At 36.6% G+C, this 26,391-nt stretch overlaps 1 protein-coding gene across 50 annotated transcripts in view; it reads left to right on the top strand.

Annotated features, from left to right (window-relative positions):
* TRIP12 (thyroid hormone receptor interactor 12) overlaps positions 1-26,391 on the top strand; it is a 156,534-nt gene that overhangs the window by 90,064 nt on the left and 40,079 nt on the right. For 35 of the 50 annotated variants that reach the window (XM_054549933.2, XM_063713089.1, XM_063713100.1 and 32 more), the window contains 11 exons: positions 2,590-2,673; positions 4,147-4,242; positions 14,833-14,981; positions 18,019-18,054; positions 18,134-18,229; positions 19,007-19,099; positions 19,299-19,460; positions 22,140-22,208; positions 22,299-22,464; positions 25,006-25,123; positions 25,523-25,679. In XM_054549933.2, the coding sequence (XP_054405908.1) occupies positions 2,590-2,673; positions 4,147-4,242; positions 14,833-14,981; positions 18,019-18,054; positions 18,134-18,229; positions 19,007-19,099; positions 19,299-19,460; positions 22,140-22,208; positions 22,299-22,464; positions 25,006-25,123; positions 25,523-25,679 (1,226 nt within the window). Of the gene's footprint in view, positions 1-2,589; positions 2,674-4,146; positions 4,243-14,832; positions 14,982-18,018; positions 18,055-18,133; positions 18,230-19,006; positions 19,100-19,298; positions 19,461-22,139; positions 22,209-22,298; positions 22,465-25,005; positions 25,124-25,522; positions 25,683-26,391 lie in introns of all 50 variants that reach the window. The other 15 variants (XM_024243070.3, XM_054549924.2, XM_063713102.1 and 12 more) reach the window with 1 other exon arrangement.

Below are 26,391 nucleotides of genomic sequence, written 5' to 3'. Positions count from 1 at the left end.
ACAAAACTTAGCCAGGCTTGGTGGCATGTGCCTGTGGTACCAGCTACTCAGGAGGCGGAGGCGGGAGGATTGCTTGAGCCCTGGAGGCGGAAGTTGCAGTGAGCTGTGAATTGCACCATTGCACTTCAGCTTGGGCAAGACAGCAAGACCCTGTCTCAAAAAATAAAAAAGATTCTGTGGCTCCCCAAAGGTTGAGTAGAACCTCAGCATCTCTTTTAATTATGTTCTTCTATAGGTTTTATGTTTTGATTAATTGATGTCTTTGTGGCAGTGCAGTTTGAAATATTCATTATGAAAATCATTAGAATAAAATGTTTGAGAAGTAATGTTAGGTAGAAACCTTTAATGGTTGTAGGTCTGGAGAACATTTTAAAGTAAAATCAAATAGATTCTCTGATTAATAAACTTAAAAACCCAGCAGTACTTTAACAGGTTAGATTTCTGTGTGTTTGTTTTTTAATGTGTGGGCTCCAGAGTGTGTTTTAAAAATACCCACCATTTCATTTGTTAAAACTTGGTATTTGCTTCCTACATAGATGGAATAGTGTTAAGATAAGTTTAAGAGCCATTTCAGTTATTATTGTACCTAGTAACAGTGTTCGTTAACAGCATTTCTGTATAATGTGAAGAAGCAACTGTATTTGAATTAAAAATCACTGCTAAAGAATATATTTGAGTCATACAACCTGTGAAGTCAGACTTCCTGAGTTCAGATCTCTCGTCCATAACTAGCTATCTGACCTTGGCCAAGTATGCTCAAAGTCACAAAACCTTAGTTTCCTTATGTGCATGATGATTATAATACCTTTTGTACAGTTATGAGGAAACTTAGACAATGCCTGTGTTGTATGGTAAGCATTTCATAAATGCTGCCTACCTGTAAGTAGCATTATAGTGTGTAGTTATTGGTTAATTTCCTTTTTCTTTACCAGAAGTGTGGATTTTGCCCAACCTTTATACAACTTCATTATTTCTGATAAATCTGTCTCTCTATGGCTCTAAACCTTTCGGAGTGGTGGGGGAGTTTCCAACATTTTTGTAAAAGGCCAGGTAGTAAATGTTTTATGCTTTATGTAGTCTCTGTTGCAAGTACTCAATTCTGTAATTATAGCGTGAAAGCAGCCACAGACTTGTAAATGAATGAGTACAGCTATGTTCTAATAAAATTTTTATTTACAAAACCATGTGGTGGACTGGATTTGGCCTTTGGGCCATATTTTGCTGACCCTGTTCTAAACCATAAGTTTTTCTAAGAATTTTTTTTTTTAATCCCAATAACGAAGTTACATAGAAAATACTTAATGGTGTGTGAAGAGAATGGTAATATGAAAATACAGTCAGTGGCTGGTATTTTGGCATCTTTTTCTTCAGACAAGCTCTTTAAATTCGCATATGTTATTCACACATGCCTCTTTAACAATTATGACAAAAATATTCTTCCTGGCTTGCATTCTGTCACAATCTGTGCAGTATATAGGGCTTAAGGTATTGTGGAAGAGCTTATGTAGATCAATCATCTGTGTTAAAACAAACAAACAAACAAACAAACAAACAAACAAAAACCTTTGACCTCAGCAGACAACACAGCGGCACAATTAACTGCTAGTTTTGCAGGAATATGGTTTTACTTCCTGTTCAGATTTATAATAGACTCTACCTCCATTAGCTTAGACTGGTTTTTCGTCATTGTTGGTCAGGTCAGTATTTCGATTAATAGTATCCTGAGTCTTAACTCTTCATTTCACACTAGTTTTGACACTTTAGTTGCCCTGTCTTTCATACTTTTTGTTTTTGTTTTGAGACAGAGTCTGGCCCTGCCACTCAGGCTGGAGTGCAGTGGCACAATCATGGCACACTGCAGCCTCTACCTCCTGGGCCCAAGCAGTGCTCTCAACTCAGGCATGCCCAACTCAGTAGCTGGGACTACAAGTCTCACTATATTGCCCGGGTTGGTCTTGAATCCCTGAGCTTAAATGATCCTTCTGCCATGGTCCGCAAAGTGTTGGTATCACAGGAGTGAACCACCATGCCCAGCCTCTTTCATGCTTCATAGCAGTCATCTGTTAGTTGTAATATCTTTTTGCACCCCTGAAGTTAATGAAAACAGATAAATGATTGTATCAAGACTGTAGTCCGGGAATAAAGCAGACTTAGAAGGCAGACGTCTACATACAACATTTCCCCCAAATGTCTATTTTGCCTTTTTATTATTTTTGTTACTAATTGGCCATCTGTTAAATAATCACAATTGTTATAGCAGTATGTTCTTTATTGACTTTCAGAAGAGGGATTCAGGACATCTTAATTAAAGAACAGTTTCAAAGGCACAAGAAATTTGTCAAAAGCCACATATAAATGAAAAACAAGCATAAAAATACAACCTTTTTAATACTAAAATAGTTGAGCTCTCCTTTCATTCCTAAAAGCTACAGGATAAAGTCTAGAAGAACAGCTGAGTGTACAGTAGCAAGACAAGTTTAATTGCCTTTATTCAATTGTAGTCCACAAAACTTTGGTTTTTCTAAGATAAGCCAGACATAATGTGTTTAAGTGCTCCTCCTAACCCTCATCTTTCCCCTCCACCCCAAGCCTCTAGTTCTGTTGCAGGGGCTGTTGGCATGACCACCTCTGGGGAGAGTGAATCAGATGATTCTGAGATGGGACGTTTGCAAGGTAAAAACAGTTATTGAGCCTATAAGAAACCATTACCATGAGCTACCTGTTAATACCATTCTTTGTTGAAATTAATTTAGTTAAATTCATTTGACCATAATCTAGCAGTACCTGCACCTCCAAGAAAAAAAAAAAAACTTTTTAGTAGCAATTTCATGATTTGGAATTGGAAGATGAGCTGTCCGCCTCTTCATGTTTACTGTTTAACTAGGTGAAGCCTTACGTATTTATTTTTGTTTAAAATTTTTTAATTGTGGTTGCATGTGTAGCTGGTTTCAGTAATAAATAAGTTAAAAATCTTGAAAAACGGATACCTTAATATATTTTTGTCTGGTATCCAGTAGCATTATGAATGCATTTAACCCACTTAGGCCTAGTGTTCCATTATTGGAACACGAAGGATGTGGGAGTTATTTATATCCTACTGCTCAAGGCCATCGCCAAGGTCTGATTTTTCACTCATGCAAAAATTCAAAAAATTGCAACCTGCAGCATAAATGGGTTTTAATAAGGCGTCTGGCCATGGTTTTTTATCTTCTTGATCATGTTTCAAAATGAATGTATAGTGTATACACAAATTGTAGGTTTTTTTAAATGTTACAAATGCTTTTACAAAAGCAGCCTAATATTATGTATGGTTGGGTATGTATTTTTATCTCATTTGATTTAAACAGATCTCAGTGTGAGGCTTACAATAAATGTATTATTTATAAATCATTTTTGATTGCTTTTAAGTTCCTGAGGGAACATACAAGTATCTCTAGGACTCAGACTCTCAGGAACACATAGTTTTTGTTTGTTTGATTGTTTTGAGACGGAGTCTCACTTTGTTGCCCAGGCTGGAGTGCAATGGCACGATCTCAGCTCACTGCAAACTCCACCTCTCGCATTCAAATGATTCTCCTGATTCAGCCTCCTGAGTAGCTAGGATTACAGGGGCCTGCCACTGCACCTGGCTAATTTTTGTATTTTTAGTAGAGGCGGGCTTTCATCGTGTTGGCCAGGCTGGCCTTGAGCTCCTGACCTCAGGTGATCCTCTCGTCTCGGCCTCCCAAAGTGCTGGAATTACAGGTGTGAGCCACTATTCCTGGCCTGTTTTGTTTTGTTTTCACTTTTTGGAACTAATAAAAATCATATACTGTTTTCATATGGTTTTATAGGATCTGATGACCAATATCTGATTGGGAAATAATGTCATACAGAAAACAGAGCAAGGGTGCTTAACATATTAGCTCTTCAGAATATCAAAATATTTACCTTAGATTTTTCTTGAAATACTTACACATTCCTGCTGGCACTGATTTAACATATTAGGGTGATCTTGAAAGTTTGTAGCTTCTCTTAAAAGTCCAGAAAGCAAAGTAACATTGACTGAATCAGTTAAGCGAGATGAATCAGTTACTTGAAATTTTTAGATAGATCAGTTGCATGAAGTCATCTTAGTTGTTCACTCTGCCCTTCTTTTTTCTCTAGCTTTGTTAGAGGCAAGGGGTCTTCCCCCTCACCTATTTGGTCCTCTTGGTCCTCGGATGTCACAGCTTTTCCATAGAACAATTGGAAGTGGAGCTAGTAAGTAAAAATGTTCCTTCCCTGAAATCCCTCAATAATTAGCCAACTGCTATTGTTACTTGTAACCTATTGATGTAAGTATTAAGAAGTTTTTCATCAACTTTAACCCATTTTTTAAAATAAGGCTTGCGCACAATCACGCCTTAAATACAGCTTTCATTGCTGAATTATCCAGATTTTGTAGCGAGATTGATTCTGTTTGAACAAAATAAGAATAAAGAATCTCAAACAATTACATTGGTAATTATGGCACGTGATGGCATGTTTTGCATAGATTTGAAACTTGAGTTTGTCATAATGATGTATTTGTCAAGGTGAGAGGATAAAACATTAAACAGTTTGCTAGCTGAATTTTTCATAGCTTTAAATATTTGGATATAAGGATGTTGGTTCTCATGTGTACTTTTTTTTAATATATATATTTTTTGAGATGGAGTCTTGCTCTGTCGTCCAGGCTGGAGTGCAGTGGCGTGATCTCAGCTTACTGCAACCTCTGCCTGTCGGGTCCAATCCTCCCACCTCAGCCTCCTGAGTAGCTGGGATTACAGGTGTGTGCCACCAAGCCCAGCTAATTTTTGTATTTTTAGTAGAGATGGGGTTTCACTGTGTTGGATGGCTGATCTCGAACTCCTGACCTCAGGTGATCCGCCCACCTTGGCCTCCTAAAGTGCTGGGATTACAGGCATGAGCCACTGTACCTGGCCTGTTTCCTTGAATTGGGATCAAAATATGATCTATACATTACAATCAGATAAGATTTTTGTTTGTTTGTTTGTTTTTAAGAGAAATTTGATTTTATTTATCACTGGGGAGAAGCCTGGAAAGGAAAAAAAAAAAAACACTGTTGGAGTGGGTCCCTAAGGGTATTGATTTTAAAGTATCTGAAACCTGTATTTACCGTCAACCTTTACACATGAACTTAATATAAACCGTAGACTAGAACTAGAGTCAAAAACAATGCCACACCTCTTTGTGCCCATGACCCAGCTTCAACAGTGCCTACTTCATATTTAATCTTTATCTCTAGCCTCATTCTCATCCTTCGTCCCATAAGAGTTTGAAATGAATCCCAGGCATTATATACAGTCATGTGCTGCATGATGATGTTTCATTCAACAACAGATCACACACACTACATTAGTCCCACAAGATTATAATGGAGCTGAAAAATGCCTGTCGTCTAGCTAATATACAGTACAGATTTTTAAACCATACTTTTATCATTTAGAGCCAGGGATGTCCAGTCTTTTTGCTTCCCTGGGCCACATTGGAAGAAGAAGAATTGTCTTGGGCCACACATAAAATACAGTAACCGTAACTATAATAACACTAATGATAGCTGATGAGCTTAAAAAAAAATCTTACAATATTTTAAGAAACTTTACGAATTTTTGTTGGGCTGCATTCAAAGCCATCCTGGGCCATGCATTGAACAAGCTTGATTTAGAATGTACTCCTTCTACATACTAAAGAAGAACGTTAACTGTAAACCTCAGTAGTAGGTATTCCAGAAGAATGCATTGTTGTCGTAGGAGATGACAGCTTCATGCCTGTCATCACCCCTGAAGACCTTCCAGGGGGACATAAGATGTGGAGGTAGAACATAATGATACTGATCATCTTCACCCCGTGCAGGCCTAGGGTAATGTTCGTGTTTGTGTCTGAGTGTTTTAAAGACAGTTTAATAACCAAAAAAAAAGAGTTTTCAAAATAGGAAAAAGCTTATACTCTACAGATATAAAGAAAGAAAATGTTTTTGTACAGCTGTTCATCGTGTTTGTGTTTTAAGCTAGTTAATACTACAAAATAGTCAAAGTTAACAAAAGTTTATGAAGTAAAAAAGTTACAGGAAACTAAAGTTAATTTCTTTTTTCTTTTTCTTTATTTTTTTGAGACGGAGTTTTGCTGTGTCGCCCAGGCTGGAGTGCAGTGGCGCAGTCTCAGCTCACTGCAACCTCCTCCTCCCAGGTTCGAGCGATTCTCCTGCCTCAGCCTCCCGAGTAGCTGGGACTACAGGCGCATGCCACCACGTCTGGCTAATTTTTTGTATTTTTATTTGAGACAGGGTTTCACTGTGTTAGCCAGGATGTTCTCGATCTCCTGCCTTGTGATCTGCCCGCCTCAGCCTCCCAAAGTGCTAGGATTACAGGCATGAGCCACTGTGCCCGGCCAGTTAATTTCTTTAAGAAAGATATTTCTTAAAAATTTAGTATACGTAAATATAGTTTACAAAATGATAGTAGTATATAGTCTAGGCTTTCACACTCACTCACCACTCACTCACTCACCTGGAGAAACTTCCATTCCTGGTAAGCTCCATTCATGGTAAGTGCCCTATACAGACGTACCATTTTTTAATCTTTTATATCATATTTTTACTGTACTTCTTCTATGTGTAGATATATTAACATATACAAATACTCATTACAACTGCCTATAGTATTCAGTAAAGTAACATGCTGTACAGGTTTCTAGCCTAGGAGCAATGGGCTGAACTAGACAGCCTAGGTGTGTAGTAGGCTGTACCATCTTGGTTTAGGTATACTCTATGATATTTACACGACACAATAGGCCAAGAAAGCATTTCTCAGAACATATCCCATTTGTTAAGTGACACCTAATTTTAATCTATAAAATTTCATCGTGTAGTTCAAGATAATGCTCCTCAAAACACACAGTCACATTATCACACTTAAAAAATAAAACAGTAATTTCTTAATAATAGATACCCAATAGATGTCAAAGCTTCATTGTCTCAATATCATAAATGTATTCCTTGCAAACTGGTTGTTGGATCTAGAGACCTCTTCAGATTGAGTTTTGAGCCTTTATCTTCTTTTCTTGGTAAGGAAAGCCTATTGAAAAGTCATAGTGTGTTCTTAGGAAGTACATAGTGTCTGTATTTTAACAAGCTGTTGAAACTAAGTACCTATGTAATAGGGGTTACAAAATGGTAGTATTTTAGACCTAATAATCACTTTTCATTTATGAGAAGTAAAGAAAGTATTAATAATTTAGTAGAAATATATAAAGGATGTCATCTTCTCACCTTCTATTTGATTGCCTAGGACAATAGTTGATATAGGAAAAATTATTTTTCACTCTTTACTGGTTAATAAAAGGAGTGATTTTTATATCCTCCAAAGGTGCCATTGTTATATTTTTGTTTTGCTTTTTAACATGTTTGTTTTTAAGTGTAATTGTAAGCAGTGGGTTGAGACGTGTATTAAACATCTCAGTGATTTTCACTGATACTTGAATTGTCCCAGCATTGGATGATGGGACCTTTTTGAGTTTGGCTTCTGAATCTTTTGGCCATAACCTTAGTAATTTTTGATAGCCTCTTATTTTCTGGTATGACAAGATGTGCCAAACTCAGTTGACTTATTTTTTCTCCTTGCTATGATTTGGCTATGTACCCACCCGAATCTCATCTTGAATTGCAATCCCCATAATCCCCACTGGGAGGGACCCAGTGGGAGGTAATTGAATCATGGGGGTGTTTTCCCCCATGCTGTTCTCCTGATAGTGAGTTCTCACTAGATCTGATGGTTTTATAAGCATTTGGCATTTCCCCTGTTGGCACTCATTCTTTTTTCTGCTGCCCTGTGAGGAAGTGCCTTCCACTGATGGTAAGTTTCCTGAGGCCTCCCCAGCCACGCCAAACTGTGAGTCAATTAAACCTATTTTCTTTATAAATTATCCAGTCTTGGATATTTCTTCATAGAAGTGTGAGAATGGACTAATACACTCCCCATACCTGAAATTGTTCATTTCCCCATAGATCCTTGGTTTAATTTATATTTAGAGACCACAGTCTGGCATATTCATTTCTACTGGGTTGACCATTATTTCTAGACTTTTAAAAGTTGACACTGATACCACCAATTCATATTTAGGTCTACAGGGTTTTTATTTAACTTCATTAATGTTATGTCTCCTTTCTCCAATGGTGAGTGTCCTAATTCCCAATAATTATAACATAGTGACTCATTTGCTTTATCCCACAGTACAAGATTTCAAGTTGCTGCTGCAAGTATTATTATTAAAAAAGTTAAAAAGTGTTTTTATAGTTCTTTCTGTTCCTGGGATATTTTTTACTTTGTGTTAAAATTAATGTGTTTTAAAGTCATTTGAAATCCATCTCTTTGTTTATGCCACCAAGTTGGATTGGTTCATTTACTTCATTTTGCTTCTGATTTTTAGGGACTGCTTTTTAAAATTTATGTTTTGCTTTTATAATTATGTAATATTTACATAGTTCTAAAAGTCAAATCTTCAAACAACATATATTTAGAAAAATCTTATCTTCTTTTGCTTTCCATTTTCCCTGCTTCTTCCTCTCACATAATCTTTTAAATTTTATGGCTTGTCCTTTTGTTATGTACTTTAAAAAATCCATAAATATCTATATTGTCCATGGGACTGCCTTTCTCAGTTAAGAGTAGCAAACTTTATACACTTTACTTGCTTTTGACACTATGTTTTGGTGTTCAATCTTCATTGCTGCCACATGCATGTTGCATGTTCAACTGATAGGCCTTTGTAAAGCTGCCACGTTACTCCATTGTGTGGGTATACATAGTTTATTTATATAGTCCCCTGTTGGACATTTGAGTTATTTTCAGTTTTTTTTTTTTTCTATTGGCAAGGCTTCAATGAAATGTAGCTTTCGTATTTTTTCAAGCGTTATCTTTTGGACAGATTTCTAGAAGCAGGTTTGGTGCTTAAATGGGTGTAAATGCATACGATGTTTTTGTAGGTGTTGCAAACTCCCGCCATTTGGAGTTGTACCATTTTGCGTTTCCACCAGTCATGTGTGAATGACAGTACTATGGTATCAAGCTTTTGGATTTTTACCAAAATTCATTGTTTCTCTAATATTAACTTTTTTTAGTTATATATATCTTCGTATATTTCTTTTAGTGGTACCCTAGAGAGTATAATGCAAATTCATTGGTTTATTATAGCATACCTTAAATTAATACTTTATCATATCTCAAACAGTACAAGAACCTTACAACAGTTTATTAACACTTTTTACCTTCTGCCCTCCTTTATGTTTGTTGTATTTAATTTGTTTTACCTATATATGCATGTGTTATAAACTTGATGAGACGTTATTTAGAATATCTATTTTCTTTTATGTTTGCCAACATACTTAACCTTTGCAGTGCTCTTAGTTTCTTGCAGTTTCTTTTTTCTTTAAAGGATTGTTTCCTTCTAGCCTAAAGAACTTTTTTTTTTAACATAGTGTCAGACTATTAATAATGATTTCTTTCTGTGTTTGAGAAATCCTTGATGTGTCTTTATTAATTTATGAGTGAATTAATGAGATGCCATCCCACCATGTTGCCCAGGCTAGTCGCAGACCCTTGGCCTCAAGTGATCCTCCCGCTTCAGTTTCTAAGTTGCTGGGGTTACAGGCATGTGCTTTATTTGCACTTATTTTTTATTGATCCTTTTTTTTTTTTTTGAGACAAGAGTCTCCTCTGTCGCCCAGGTTGGAGTGCAGTGGCACGATCTCAGCTCCCTGCAAGCTCCGCCTCCCGGGTTCACCCGTCCTCCTGCGTCAACCTCCCGAGTAGCTGGGACTACAGGTGCCCGCCACCACACCTGGCTAATTTTTTTTATTTTTGGTAGAGATGGGGTTTCACGGTGTTAGCTAGGATGGTCTCGATCTCCTGACCTCCTGATCCACCCCACCTCGGCCTCCCAAAATGCTGGGACCACAGGCGTGAGCCACCGTGCCCGGCCAAGCCTAGGAAGCAGAGGTTGCAGTTAGCCGAGATTGGGCTACTGCAATCCAGCATGGGACCCTGTCTCAAAAAAAATGTAAAAACCACTTATTTTTTAATAGCTTTACTATATAGGGTTTAAGTGATGTTTCCTTGACCCTTAATGTGCTTGCCCTTTACTGAACTTTTGAATATGTGAGCTGATATCTTCAGTTTTAGAAAATTCTTGGTCATTATTTCTTCTAGTATTGTTTCTCTTGTCTCATCGTCAGATTTTCTCCTTCCTTTCCTTTTGGAGAGTGTCAGGATCATACACATTTAAACTTTGCACTGCATCCAGCATGTCTCTCTGGCTCTGTTTTATTTTTGGTTTTGTTTTCAGAATTTTTTCTCTTTGCCTAGTTGGAAAACTTCCTATTGATCAGTTTTTAAATTCACTAGTTCTTTTTTCTGCTGTCTTCAATCTTTTGTTAAACCCGTCAATGAGTTCTTAATTTCAGATACGTTTTTCAGTTCTGACTAGTTTTTTGATTCTCTTTTTATAGATGCCAATCATCTGTTGAAAATCTGTATATTCTTAATTTTGTCCATCTTTGCTTGTGTTTTTAATGCTTTATATTGATAAAATATTTGTCTTTTCATTCTAGAAGTATTGGTCTGCTTTTATTGTCTTTTTTTCCCCCACTTAATTCTCAGTCCCATATTCCTGCCTCTTTATAAGTCTAGTAATTGTTTGGTTGTGTGACAGACGTTTTATATAAAAGAACTAAAGTGGCCCAAAATGATATTTTCTGCTAGTGCTAGCTTTCTTTTTTCTCTACCAAAAATAAAGGGTCCAGAGCTTATCACTCTAACTTTAATCAGGACTTGAGCTTGTTTTAACCAGAGTTGTAATTTTGGTATGACTAATTTCACCTCTGGTAATTTTGGTATGACTCATTTCACCTCTTGCTAGTCCCTGTTTTCTTTGTCGTGGCCCTCCTAGAATTTTGATTGACAACTTTGCAAATCTGTGTCTCCTCAGATTTGAATAGTTGAGCAGTCTCAAAATGTGGCAAATACCTTCGGAGTTCAGATTTGAATAGTTGAGCAGTCTCAAAATGTGGCAGATTATCTTGGGAGTTCAGGTACCAGCCGTGTGTCTTTGACGCCTACTCTCTCTGTTGAGATGTCGGCTTCTAAGCACCATGAGACTGCAGAAGATTTTCTTCTATCTTATCAAAACTTCTTACTCTCTCCTCTATCAGTTTTGTTTGTTTGTTTGTTTTTGAGACAGAGTCTCGCTCTTGTCGCTCATGCTGGAGTGCAGTGACGTGAACTTGGTTCACTGCAACCTCTGCCTCCCAGGTTCAAGTGATTCTTGTGCTTCAGCCTCCCACGTATCTGGGACTGCAGGTGCACACCACCGCGCCCGGCTAATTTTTGTAGTTTTAGTAGAAACAGCGTTTCACCATACTGGCCAGGCTGTTCTCAAACTCCTGACCTCAGGTGATCCGCCCATCTCGGCCTCCCAAAGTGCTGGGATTACAGGTGTGAGCCAGGGTGTCTGGCCCCTCTATCAGTTTTCACAGTTCCAGAACTCAATACCTGTCTGGTGGGCCAGTTGATTTCAACACGTTAGCCTCCTGTGACTCCCTAAAGCACTATAGGCTTATCTTTCCATTCCTATCAGAAATTAGCAAACTACTACGCTCCTGCTTGTTTTTATACTACCTGTGTGCTCTTAAGAATGGGTTTTATATTTTACGTGGCTGAAAACATTTTAAAAGAGAATATTTTGTGATGTGAAAATTTAATGCAGATCAAATTTCAGTGTCCATAATGTTTTATTGGTATACAGTCATGTTCATTTGTTTGTATTAGTCTTACTTGCTATGGATACTTTCCAGCTACAGTGCTAGAGTTGAGTAGTTGCAGTAGAGACCATATGCCTGTAAAGCCCAAAATAATTACTATCTCGCCCTTGAGAGAAAACGTTTTCCTGCCAAACCCGGATCTGTGATAACGGTTCTCAAAGTGTGATCTGTGGACTCTTGGTTCCTGAGAGAGACCCTTAAATGAGTTCTATAAGGTCAAAACTAATGATAGTTACCAAGATTTTTCCTTTTCTACTTCATTGATGTTTGAACTGATGGTGCAAAAGCTGTAATGGGTAAAGCTGGTGGGATCTTAAGCATCAAAGCGGTGGCACTAAACAGTACTAGCAGTCATTGTGTTTTTCACTGCCACATACTCCTAATAAATATAATTCAGTTTTTATCTAAGATGCCCTTACTAAACGAAAGTTAATTTAATTAGGTCTTTACTCCCAAGACATGTCTTTTTAATACTCTTCGGAACAAAATAAGGCCAATCTTTTCTATATACAGTTGACTCTTGAACAACATGAGTTTGAACTGTGCTGGGTCCACTTATTCATGGATTTTAAAAATAAATATAGTTAGCTTTCTGTATCTATGGGTTCTACATTAGCAACCAAATTCAGATTGAAAATACAGTGTTTGGGCCGGGCGCGGTGGCTCATGTTTGTAATCCCAGCAGTTTGGGAGGCCAAGGTGGGCAGATCACCTGAGGTCAGGAGTTCACTACCAGCCTGGCCAACATGGTGAAACCCCATCTCTACTAAAAATACAGAAAAATTAGCCATGTGTGTTGGCCTTGCCTGTAATCCCAGCTACTTGGGAGGCTGAGGCAGGAGAATTGCTGGAACCCAGGAGGCAGAGGTTGCAGTGAGCTGAGACCACGCCACTTGTTTTGGAAAATAAGGTCTTTTAAAATCAAAATTGTTTCTATTAATATATAATGAGTTAACTGGCAAATATTCAAAATTTTTGTATTTCAATTAACATATTTTAAAATTATCAATAAATATAACCCACATAAACAAAAGTGCTTTGTGGTACCTCAGTAGTTTTTAAGAGTATGAAATGATTCTAAATTCAAAATCCACTGCTCTAGGAGTTGGTTTCTCCTCATAGATCAGAGGATAAATCAGGTTTTGGTTATGGTTTTGGCTTTTTGTTGTCATCTTCAGTTTAGTGTAAGTTATTTTTAGGAACATCCCACCTGTTTTATTGGTATTGATGATAATTTTGATTATGCTGTATAAGATCCATGTCCTTACAGTTGCCAACCCCAATGGTTATAAGACCTCCATCTAGTCACATACATGTCGGTTCTTTCTTTTAGGGGGTTGTGCTCTTAGGCCATACTTGATATGAACTGTTTAATCCTTTTAAAGTCAAGTTGGAATCAGTGGAGGATTCATTTGTTTTCACTATTTTTCCATCATTTTGTTTTTCCTTCCACATTATGTCAACACAGAAGTGATAAACCTGTTCTCACTAGAATTGGTATTATTTAGTTTAAAATTGTTAAATCGTATTTCCCCGAACTCTTCTTCTGGTGTATTTTTGGATGGATTTTTAATTATGGTAAAGGTAGGTAGGCAGCGATAGCTATGGAATGCAGTAGCCACAATCCTAAACCATAAAACAACTTCCATTGATTGCCATGTGCCCCTGTGAGAGGTGTATGCCCCCAGGAATATCACTGAAGCTCAGTTGAAATTGTTAGTTTAGTTTTTTGAGAATTTCGCATTCATTGACAGTTTCCAGACATATATCCCATTTCTACACATTTCAATACTTAATGATATAGGACTGGAAAAGTCCAATTTGCGAAGAATAACTTGAAAAAGGCGTAAGAAGTGAAGGGGCTTTAAAAGTAACATCATATAAGATTGGTTAATTGTTAATTTAATTAATTGTGGTTTTAAGTAGGAAAGTGTCCATGAAAAATGAAACACATTCGTAGACTTTATTTTTTAAAATTAATTAATTAATTTTGAGATGAAGTCTCAGTCTGTGGCCCAGTCTGGAGTGCAGTGACATGATCTCGGCTCACTGCAACCTCTGCCTCTCAGGTTCAAGCAGTTCTCCTGCCTCAGCCTCCTGCGTATCTGGGACTACAGGTGCACACCACTGCGCTCGGCTAATTTTTGTATTTTTAGCAGAGATGAGGTTTCGCCATGTTGGCCAGGTTGGTCTCGAACTCCTGACCTCAAGTGATCCACTTGCCTTGGCCTCCCAGAGTGCTTGGATTACAGGCATAAGCCACTGCACCCAGCCTCTGTAGACTTTATTTTGGAGTGTATTGTTTAGCTTAATGACAACTTACTTCTCTGTGGTTGTTGAGTATTCACATTTTTCAATTGTTGGAGTAGTGGAATTAAGTCTTAAAAGTAGAAACATTCTGATAGCCATCATCTGTGCAGGAAATGAAAGAGGATGCAAGGGTTTATAATTTTTGTGTGTGTGTGTGTTGTTTTTATTTTTACAGAATATTCTTTCCATTCTCTTGTTAGATACGTTGTTGTGTTTGTTTTTTATTTCCTTGCCCTTTCACTGTTAATTGGATTCTATTTATTCTGGTACAGATGTTTAGAGGTGTATAACGTTTCCTTTGAAGTATGGGCATCATTGTTTAACAGGTTTTTATTATTGCAGCAAGCCTTTGCTCACAATTTATATTTCCTTAAACAGATAATGTTAAAGCTATTAGTTCATACTGGTCTTATGGATATTATTTTTTGTTTTTGCTGTAAAATCAGTCAACTTTTCAATTAAGAAGACAGAAATACATAACTGTGAAAGCATGTTAAGGCAGAGTAGATCCAACTAATTTAATTCTTCCTTCAATGTATTAGCAGTGTGCCTTAACCCTGGTATAGACCTAGTCTTTCATTAGGATGCAAAGAAAATAAGCAACCAATTACATTTCAAGTCACACCTTATACCTAGTAATAATTTTCTTAAATGTTTAAAGATAATAATTACTTTTTTCTCTAAAGGTTCTAAGGCCCAGCAGCTACTACAAGGATTGCAAGCCAGTGATGAAAGTCAACAGCTTCAGGCAGTTATTGAGATGTGTCAGTTACTGGTCATGGGAAATGAGGAGACACTGGGAGGGTTTCCTGTCAAGAGTGTTGTTCCAGCTTTGGTAAGTGTAATGTTTTTCCCTCATTTGTCCTCTGAAATCTGCTGATTTTGTACTGAATGTATGATTATTGTCATTATTAATTTTTAAAACATGATAGAGTTAAGAAAGGAGTATATGACTTGGTGCTTTTATTTCATGCTTACAGATATGATGAGCAATTGCTAATGAGTTGGCAAATTTTCTAAATCTTTTTTTTATTGAATAGTCACCCAATTCTTGATACTTAAATGACTGGTTTTAAGTTGTTCACCTCATCAGTAACCTTGACTCCTGCCATGTAAAATGCACATGCTTATTCTTTTAACCTGGTGATCCACGGAGCAATAGGCCAGGGAAGCTCACTTTGGGTTGTGTCAGGGGGCTAGAAAGGTTTCATATTTGGTACGTGTCTACATGGGAATACTACTCAAGCCATATGGTATATATGTGGATCCTTTCAGTTTAAAAGCTTTTATATTGGCCAGAGGCAATGTCTCACGCCTGTAATCCCAGTACTTTGGGAGACCGAGGTAGGTGGATCATCTGAGGTCAGGAGTTCGAGACCAGGCTGGCCAACATGGTGAAACCCCGTCTCTACTAAAAATACAAAAATTATCCGGGCATGGTGGCAGGTGCCTGTGGATCCCAGCTACTCGGGAGGCTGAGGCAGGACAGTCACTTGAACCTGGAAGGCAGAGAATCGCTCTCATCTCTTGCAGTGAGCCAAGATCGCGCCACTGCATTCCAGCCTGGGCAACAGGAGCAAAACTCTGTCTCAGAAAAAGAAATAAATGACTTTAAAAAATCTTTTAATGCCTTTTCAACACAGTTGTGAGTTGATATTTTGATATGATTGATAGATTAACAGCTTGATTCCTTAAATTTTTAAATATGAAAACAATAGGAAGAAAAATTGCCATTATCAAATGTGGGCACCTTAGCACAATACAGCATTTAAATAGTGGATTGATAATTTTCTTTGTCCAAAATTAAAGAAATTGGCTATAATTTAAGATTAAAATTTGAGTCTAAATCAAACACTACCAAAAGACAAACATAAACATGTTACATTTGTGGTATGTTTTATTTTGGAAATTACAATTAAATGCTATGTAAATCTTTTTTGTATATCCAGTAAAGCTGACAGAAAATGAAGTTATGGTTTGTACATCATATTGTCCCATTTGATGAGATTATCAAATTATGGAGATAGCTTGAGTTTTGGTGAGAGAGCTGAGTAAAGAAAAGTCTGTGAAATACAAGGTGACAATCCTTATTCTGCTTGTTCTTATTTGGATGGCTCAGCTCTGGCAGAGTTTGATAAAGGATAGAACAGTTTCTTCACCTGCCACCCAGATGCAGATAATGAAAGCCAGTTATCAAATTTTATCATTTCCATTCTAGTAAAAGTTGTACATGTTGCTTTCTGAGTGTTTCATAATAGCAATATTATTAACCTTTCAACTTTCAGATTTTGCCTATGTTAATGTCCATTCTCAGATTGCTGATTTGTTCAATAGCTGGCTTCTGTGTCCTGAATCAAACTTTCATTTGTTTCATTGTTATTGTTGTTTGTTCACTAAGAAATAGCAACAAATAACTAGGCTTACCTTATACTATCTACAGTTAAAATTTAGTTTTTATTAGTTAAAGAAGCCATTAAGTCTAGGCAGAAATGTTGACACATAATTCACTTTACTTAATGTGCTGGTTGTTAATTAGATTTAAGTACCTAATTGACTTGCACAAGTATGCTCTCACTATTAATAATGGCTGTTATTAATGACTTCTCCAGATATATCTTTTATCACAGTTCAATATTATTTATGTATATCTCTTCATCACAGTACAGTCATGTGACATAAATAGCCATTTTTGGTGAAAGGGTATCTGTTTATATCAGTCATTCCCAAACACAGTATAACAAGGTTATTTAATAATTGGGGAACTTAGTACTTTTTCTTTTAACATGACAGCCCCTTTCAAATTAGACTAAGTGTTCTAAGTGACTGATATTAAGTGATTTGATAGTTTTTTTTTTAAGTCCTGAAATGGAGTGTGTGTATGTGTTATGGTGTTTGTGTGTGTGCTTTTAAACAAAAATAGTTCTTAGGACTTCTGGTATGTAGGTATACTTTACCCAGCACAATTCAGAGCTGAGAAGACATTCGTATTGAGTGAGTATGGTGTTAGAATATCTGATGTTTGTTGTTGTCGTTATAAATTTAATTGAAGGGTACTTAACAAGCTTAAATTCAGTGCGTTTAAAAATTTCCATTGAACCAGAAGACGGTGAATGACTGTCTTACCCCCAAGGAGGAAATTTCTTTGGTGATTCAGCTGCTTCGAGAGGATAGAGTGTGTATCCTCAGCAGTTTTGCATTCCTTCATTAGAAAAACATAGCTGAAATCTGCTTAAGATCTTTTCCACAAGAAAAACTAAAATGAAGTCAGATATTTAAACTTATTCATGCATATATGGAGTAATTATATTAATTTGGCTTTAATTAGTGCATAATTAGTTTCTGATGTGATCTTGTGTTTAAATCCTATATTACTGTGCATTTTAAAGCTGAGTCAAATGGTGCTTATCTGTTTTAGAGAAGCTTGTTCACAAGAGTTTAAGTTATGGTCCTGAATCTGTGCTGACATTTGTTAACTCAACAAATGTCAGTGCATTGCTGATCCTGTTATTTATGTATCTAGTATTTATTAACACTGGTAAGTCCTCAGGGATATATTAATAGGCTTCTGAAAGGGGTTAGAGCTACCAAAAGGATAGGTTGCAAGTAACAAGAAGGCTTTGTTTGTGACCTGTATCACGAGGTTATGGTTATCTAGCAGCACACTCAAGTCGGAGTCACCGTGTGTGATGAACCATCCTGAGTGTAATCATTTCTGTGTACGCCTACTAGGTTTTATCTTAAAGTTATTTTTGTGTGGTAAAAGTTACGAATAATACTTCCATTTCAGTTGAAGTTCAAATAGAAGAGGAAGAAATACCTCTAGGATTTTCCCAAGGAATATAGCTTCTAATATTTTGTTATCTTTTTAACAGATTACGTTACTTCAGATGGAGCACAATTTTGATATTGTAAGTATGTATTGTATTTTTTTAAATGGTGTATATTTAAGTTTTGAGTTTTTACTCATTAAAATCTCTTCTTTTCTAGATGAACCATGCTTGTCGAGCCTTAACATACATGATGGAAGCACTTCCTCGATCTTCTGCTGTTGTAGTAGATGCTATTCCTGTCTTTTTAGAAAAGGTGATCCTATTTTTACCCCGTTTGTTCAAAAGCAGGCATAGGGAGTCAAGTTTCAAACTCTTGAATTTTAGCTTTCATTTTCTAAATAAAGTATATTTTTAGCCAAGATTCCCGAGAAATGTTTTATGTCCAGCAGATCAATAGTTTGAAGGTGATGATAAATCATTTATAGAATCATTCTAGTTTTGTAATTTTTAGTAATAATTAGCGCATTAATATAATAACTTTCAGAGAAGAACTTTAAAGTACTTGATTAAAAATAATCTAATTTCTAGAAGACATCCCAGTAGGTTGATAGCTATTTATACCCTCATTATGTAGCTGAGAAAGTTGAATCAGTGGGGAATAGAAATTTTCATATGGTTTGTAGTAAATTGTGTTTTTGGTCTGTCTTACGGACCTTTTTGTTTGTTTAACACACAACAAAATTTGCTTTATCTGATAAACTTGCAGTATGGTGTAAAGTTAAAATCTGATTTTAAAATTTTGTTGTGTAAAACAACTCATCTATTTTAAATCTGAAGATTTAAAAGTTATGTAATTGGGTTTGGTTTATTATGTAAAACATTTTTCACTATCTTAGAACTGCAAACTGGTTAGAAGGAAACTGTTTTGGCTATACTTTGTAGCTTAAGCTGCTAAGTGACTTGCATCCTATGGTGGGTTACATGTTAGAGATAGTATACATGGATGTAAATTAGAGAAAGTATGTAGAAGATAAGTTATCGGAAAAGAACTTAAATGATAACCTTATGGTAACTATATATGTGTTCCCAGCTGCAAGTTATTCAGTGTATTGATGTGGCAGAACAGGCGTTGACTGCCTTGGAGATGTTGTCACGGAGACACAGTAAAGCCATTCTACAGGCGGTAAGTATTGTTACTGAAGGACTACATTTCACTTTATGTAGAATTTTTAAAATCCACATTTGTACAAGCTACTTGATTGCAGTTTTTATAAGATACAAATGTTGTTTCCAAAGTAATGTGCTAGACTTTTTATGAGTTAAATTATTTTTTATTGCTGATAAAGGATTTTTCTTTACCTTAACAGTTTTCTATATTTTAGGGTGGTTTGGCAGACTGCTTGCTGTACCTAGAATTCTTCAGCATAAATGCCCAAAGAAATGCATTAGCAATTGCAGCCAATTGCTGCCAGAGTATCACGCCAGATGAATTTCATTTTGTGGCAGATTCCCTCCCATTGCTAACCCAAAGGCTAACACATCAGGTAAAATATGCGTCTATTTTATGTGCCATAAAGTGTCTTATTACTTATTTTTTTAATTTTATATTTTATTTTATTTTATTTTTTTGAGATGGGAGTCTCGCTCTGTTACCCAGGCTAGAGTGCAGTGGCGTGATCTCAGCTCACTGCCACCTCCGCACTGGGTTCGAACGATTCTCCTGCCTCAGCTTCCCGAGTAGCTGGGATTACAGGTGTGTGCCACCACGCCCAGCTAATTTTTGTATTTTTAGTAGAGATGGGGTTTTGCTATGTTGGCCAGGCTGGTCTTGAACTCCTGACCTCAGGTGATCCACCCGCCTCAGCCCCACATAGTGCTGGGATTACAGGTGTGAGCTACCGCGCCCAGCCACTTTTTTTAAATGACAATTTCAATTAGTATTTTAAATCTTTAGCTGCATATATAATCGAAAATGTTCTGATTAATATTTTTTATTTTTATCCAGTTATGTGCCATATTAGGTTATTTTATAAAATTTTGGTGGATTTATTCAAATGAATAGTAATTCATATGTTTGATGACTTTAACAATTTTGACTTTAAGGGATGGCTTTGTTATTTCAGCAAACATTGAGTGTTTACTCTGTGATATGATCAGAAGTTCCTTCTGAAAAGATTACTCTTTCTTGGGAGGCGTTGGAGGAGGCAGATGGGAGCAGGAGGATATGGGTTAAGACGAGAAGAGAGACTAGACTATGTCCCAAACAGAAATGAAAAAGGTAGCTTGTGGCTATCTGGGGTTGGAGAAGAGCAAAAGTGATTATCTAGGTGGCAGAATCAATGGACCTGATGATACAGTGTGAAAAGCAGGGTTTATGGGCCGGGGATGGTGAGGACAAATTGTGAGTACAGCTTCAAGGCTATGGAGAAATTGAATTTTTTTTTTAGCTACAGAGACATATTTTAAAGCGTTGTTTGTTATTGCTAAAGATATTTCTAGAAACCTGGCTTTAAAATTGCCATTACAAAGTGTGGCTAAGACCCCAGGGAAAATAGATTCATAAAAATATTTTTAAACAATTTAGGAATTTTTTTTTTGTTCTGTTTTGTTTTTGTTTTTGAGACTGAGTCTTACTCTGTTGCCCAGGCTGGAGTGCAGTGGCGTGATCTCACAGCAGCCTCTGCCTCCCTGGTTCAAGTGATTCTTCTGCCTCAGCCTCCTGAATAGCTGGGATTACAGTTGCGTGCCACCATGCCCAGCTAATTTTTGTGTTTTTAGTAGAGACAGAGTTTCGCCATGTTGGCCAGGCTGGTCTCAAACTCCTGCACTCAAGTGATCCACCTGTCTCAGCCTCCCAAAGTGCTGGGATTACAGGCATAAGCCATGGCACCTGACCAAATAAGGGATTTATGTAAGGTAAAATAGTAGTGATCATTGAATCACCCTAGAGTCTTTTGCTTCTAAAATGATCAAGACAAGGTAGCCCTATTCATTTTTAAAAAATCTGTTTATGTGTTTATTTTTAAAAAACATAGTTGGCTGGGGGCACAGTGACTCGCACCTGTAATCCCAGCACTTTGGGAGGCCAAGGCAGGTGGATCACCTGAGGTCGAGAGTTAGAGACCAGCCTGACCAACATGGTGAAACCCCATCTCTACTAAAAATAAAAAATCAGCCGGGCGTCGTGGCGCATCCCAGCTACTCAGGAGGCTGAGGCAGGAGGATTGCTTGATCTCGGGAGGCAGAGGTTTGCAGTGAGCTGAGATCGTGCCATTGCACTCCAGCCTGGGTAACAAGAGCGAAACTCTGCCTCAAAAATAATAATAATAATAAATAAATAAAAACATAGTTGAGATAATCTTTTCTGTAGTCTAAAAGTGTGTTCTCTGTTATGTGATAATCAGTTCCATATGATATTCTTTAGAAATAAGATAAAAGAATTAGAGAAGTTAAATAGTTACTATTTGTAGCACTCTTTCTAGATTTATGTAGTGTCAGGGAAGGTTTAGGCTATAGGCTTTTATAGTATCTGAATTATTCTCATTTTTGTAGAAACAAGTCTAATTTTTACATATGAAAAGTCCACTTATAAGTTAGGAAAAATCAAGATCTATCAAAACATTAGTCTAGCCAGTAAAACATTCTTTCCCTTCTTTTTATGACACTTATTTCAAATGTTTTGTCAGTGATGCCATTCTGTTTTTATGACAAATATGGCAAATTGTTTTTATAGTGGAACTTTTTCATAGTGAATTATTTGTTTTTATAGTGAATATTGCAAGTCTATGCCCTATTTTTAACATTGTCAAAAAACCTCTGGTTCCTGCAACTTTCCTTTTTCTAACTTTTTAGTGTGTACCCACTTAAACATTTCTACTTGTAATGGTTTTAAAGGAAAGTAGGATATTTATATATTTCTTTAGTATAACATTTGTTTAGGTATTGAGATTGCATAAGCATAATAGTTCTTCCTTTTCTGTGTATTTGCTTTTATCTAGTAGGGGCCTTTATACAAGAGAGAGGTTGGTTTGTTTCCTGTTTGTTTTGAAATTGTGATGTTACTGACTGTACCTTGCTTAGGCCCATTTGCATTTTCAAAGCTGTCATTTACTAATTGAGCTTGCCTTGAAGAATCTGGGGTTAGGAAGAAGATAAAGTAGTGATACATGACAGTGAAAATGCTTTATGCTAATAAATTTTATTTTCCTTTATTAAAAAATTAGGATAAAAAGTCAGTAGAAAGCACTTGCCTTTGTTTTGCACGCCTAGTGGACAACTTCCAGCATGAGGAGGTAAGTGTTTAGTCTTTGGTAGTATTTTTATGAGGTTGTTGAATTGCTGAATCTTGATGTAATAATTCCTTTATTCTTGTGTTTGTGAAGAATTTACTCCAGCAGGTTGCTTCCAAAGATCTGCTTACAAATGTTCAACAGCTGTTGGTAGTGACTCCACCCATTTTAAGTTCTGGGATGTTTATAATGGTGGTTCGCATGTTTTCTCTGATGTGTTCCAACTGTCCAACTTTAGCTGTTCAACTTATGAAACAAAGTAAGTGCAAATTTACTGTTCTACTTTAAGCAGGAAAAGTTGGTTCTTCATTAATATGTAAAGTCAACATAAGCCGAGCAAATGGAAGAGATTACTAATATCGCAGGCACTGGATAGTAAAGAAAAGTGTTAATATGTAATAAATGTATGTTGGGACAGTATGTTAATGTTTCTAACATACTCCTTTTAAAGTATGAATTAAATGTTTGCCCTTGGTGTTTCTAGGGCTAACAATACAAAGTCATTAATATCTATGCAATGTTAGTCATGTAACCATCCTTGATTAGGAGAATTCTGAGTTTTATGTTAACCAATAACCAGCTGTCTTCAGCTTATATAGTTTGCTTTTTCTGCCCATGTTAGATTTTCTAGCAATTTTTCTGATTCCAGAATGCTGTCTTCCCTCAAAAAGTAGGAAGGTATTTATACTGATGAATGTCTCTGATGTTTGCTAATTTGGTATTTCTAAACCTTTTCAAATTTAGACCTTTCAAATTAAACCTTTCAAATTTAGAAAGGTATTTCTAAACCTTTACATGGTGTGTGGGAAATAAAATTTTATTGCACTGCTCTTGCAGTTGACCATTCCTCTCTCAATCCTTAGACTTAAGTTGATGTCAGAGAATGGTGGGGCATCAGACAACATCTATACGTTATAATGTTTTTCTTCTTTTTAACTTTTTGTAGAGGCAAGGTCTCACTGTATTGCCTAGGCTGTTCTTGAAGTCCTGGCCTCAGGCCTTTCTCCTGCCTTGGCCTCCCATAGTACTAGGATTATAGGCGTGAGCCATCACACCTGGCTGTTATGATTAGTTCTAGTAGAGTATTGATCACTTTTGTATAGAATACCTTTAATTGTGTGTAATTTCATAGCCATAATTCTAATCTCTATGGATTAATCATAGCCATAATTCTAATCTCTATGGATGTTACCTTGGGAGTCAGTGATGATATTAACTGATAAAATGGTCTTTGGTCCCACTCTGTCTGAGTGGTCTCGTACTGTCTGAGACAATATATTTAGCAGTATAATATTTTCGTTTTAGGGGAACTCAGTTTTATATTTAGTTGCTTTTCTTATGAATTAACACATTGGCACAGAACTTTGTAGAAAAATAATGTCGAGGTGGCTACTTGGAAAGATTCTCCGTAAAGCATTGAGTCTTTTCCAGACTTGGTATTCCAGACAACCCTATTTTGAGTGGTCCTGAAGAAAGTGCTCTTTCCCTAAATAAGATTGGGAAAGGCTCAACTCCTTGAGTATCCGCAATTCATTTTACTTACTAAAGTCTCTAGGAGTTCTTTGAACATTGCTTATCCCAACATTTCCTGAATCATTAAGAGAGATTATTTCTTGTTAATGTATGTTTTGTTACAGCACATCCCTAAATACTAGTTTGGGAAATTGCTGCCTGCCTTTTGTTTGTTTTAACATTTTTTTTCTTTTAGTATATTTTCACCTCTTTTGCATGCTCCAGGCAGTTTACCACATGTTTATCATATAGAGGTCACCATAGTTGTTTACTGTAATAACCCTATAAAAGGAAATGTAGACCTCTTCTATTTGTCTCTATTTTGTTGTCATCCCTTGACTTCTAAAAAAAATAAAATCCTTATAATGCAGCATACCATGTATTCAAACTTCTCTATAAAGTTGCAAAACTAATTAAAAAAAAATCTTAATCACTAATTTTGAAATTCTGTGTGGCAGGCAGTTCACTATCCGCATCTCTCTGCCCAAATCATTAATGAATATTTTTCTTGATAACAGAACTTACTGATTATTGGCAAAACATTCTAATAAAATGTTTATGTATATTTTGCATATGTATAATATTTACAGGAACACACGCACAATCAGCAAAGACCCAGCCGTGTCTTTAGGTTTCAGCTTTCCTTAGGTTTAGACTGACTAAATGGTAGAGACTGAGAGTTCCCTCCACTCACAGTGTCAGCACATCTGCGTGGTTATCATGCAGAGTCCTCCAGAAAATGATGTCTTCTGGGAATGGAAACCTACAGTAGAGAATGCTTGCCTGATCCTTGTATCAAGTTTGCATGTAATCAGTGTTGCTTAGGTAGTGGTTTTCCTGATCACAATACAATAAGATTCAGATACATTTAATTGTTAACGTTTTATACTATGGGCCACATATTTTCAGTATATTTGAATTGAAGACAAATACATGAATATATTTGATTTGTGGTATGTTGAATGCATTTTTGTGCAAAGTACGATGCTTCTCAAGGAAAGAAATAAAGGGTTCCTGAAGTCTCAGGGGTGAGAAGGAATTGTGATTAGGCACCCAGCTAGGTTTGGACTAAAGAATGAAGTCTCCAGAAAGAGATTGTTAAAATCTACACAAAAATTTTTTAGGCCTTTATTACAGCACTTTCACATTTTTTACATTAATTTCTGCATTATGTTGCTTTATAAGAAAATGATTCTGATTATTTCCCCCCCTTGGGCAATGTTTGCCTTTGAATGAGGTAGTATAACTAGTTTAATAGCCTTTTGTTTTTTGTTGTTGGTTTTTATAGACATTGCAGAAACACTTCACTTTCTCCTGTGTGGTGCCTCCAATGGAAGTTGTCAGGAACAGATTGATCTTGTTCCACGAAGCCCTCAAGAACTGTATGAACTGACATCTCTGATTTGGTAAAGATTGGGCTAAATATGACTTTGGGAGGCCGAGGCGGGTGAATCACGAGGTCAGGAGTTCGAGACCAGCCTGGCCAACATGATGAAAACCCGTCTCTACTAAAAATACAAAAAATTACCTGGGCGTAGTGGCGGGCGCCTGTAATCCCAGCTGCTTGGGAGGCCAAGACAGGAGAAATTGCTTGAACCCGGGAGGCGGAGGTTGCAGTGAGCCGAGATTGTGCCACTGCCATCCAGCCTGGGCGACAAAGTGAGACTCTGTCTCCAAAAAAAAAAAAAAAAAAAAAAATGGGCTAAATATAACTTTTGGTTTGTGTGAGATTATTTTTCTTTAGAGACCTAACGTTTACTAATATTTCATAAAGTTACTAAAATTATTGTACTTTTTGTTTTCAGTGAACTTATGCCATGTTTACCAAAAGAAGGCATTTTTGCAGTTGATACCATGTTGAAGAAGGGAAATGCACAGAACACAGATGGTGCGATATGGCAGTGGCGTGATGATCGGGGCCTCTGGCATCCATATAACAGGATTGACAGCCGGATCATTGAGGTAGTAGTTTCATCGTACCGTTTAAATATGTCTATTTTGTTGGAGAGTGGGTGTAGGGATGGAGTGGGGAGGTGGATATGTGGACTTGAATGTGCTTGATTTTGAATTAACTCAAGATTCTCTCATTTTGTCTCCTGAGAACAAGGTCCTCATTTCTGTTCAGGTCAGAAAACTTCATGTTCTAGTCCTGCTTCTGCTGCTAACTACCTGATTGACTTGGAGCAAGTAATTTAAGTTTGTTGTTCCATAGTTTCCTCATTTCTGAAAGGAAACGTTGGAAGACTTAGGCTGTAGGTTTCTAAAATTTATCTATCTTCTATCAGAAAGCAATGTCCCATGAGCAAAGATTTACATACAAATAGTTTCCTCTCAATATTTTTTAAGAGCAAAAACGTGGAAACAAATGAAATAGCTAGTTCTGGGTAGATAGTTAAGTAAATTGTGATACACATAGGCTTGTATGTTATCCAGATATTATTGGGACAAATTTTAATGATATAAAATCAAATATGAATGAAAAACACAATATACAATGTTAAGTGAATCTTTTTGGAATTCAGCAAAATAAGTGAACATGTGAATAATACAAAGGGGAGGAATGTACCAAAATGTTGACAGTGATTTTCTGTGACAGTTTTATGTGATTTTTATTTTTACTTCCTTATATATTGTTTGCGCTGAAATATTTTTAAAACTAAATGAGCATAATATT

The sequence above is a fragment of the Pongo abelii genome, chromosome 11, assembly GCF_028885655.2.
Source record: "Pongo abelii isolate AG06213 chromosome 11, NHGRI_mPonAbe1-v2.0_pri, whole genome shotgun sequence".
Lineage (NCBI taxonomy): Eukaryota > Metazoa > Chordata > Mammalia > Primates > Hominidae > Pongo > Pongo abelii.
The sequence above is the reverse complement of the archived record's forward strand: the minus strand, read 5'-3'. Positions and strand labels throughout refer to the sequence as shown.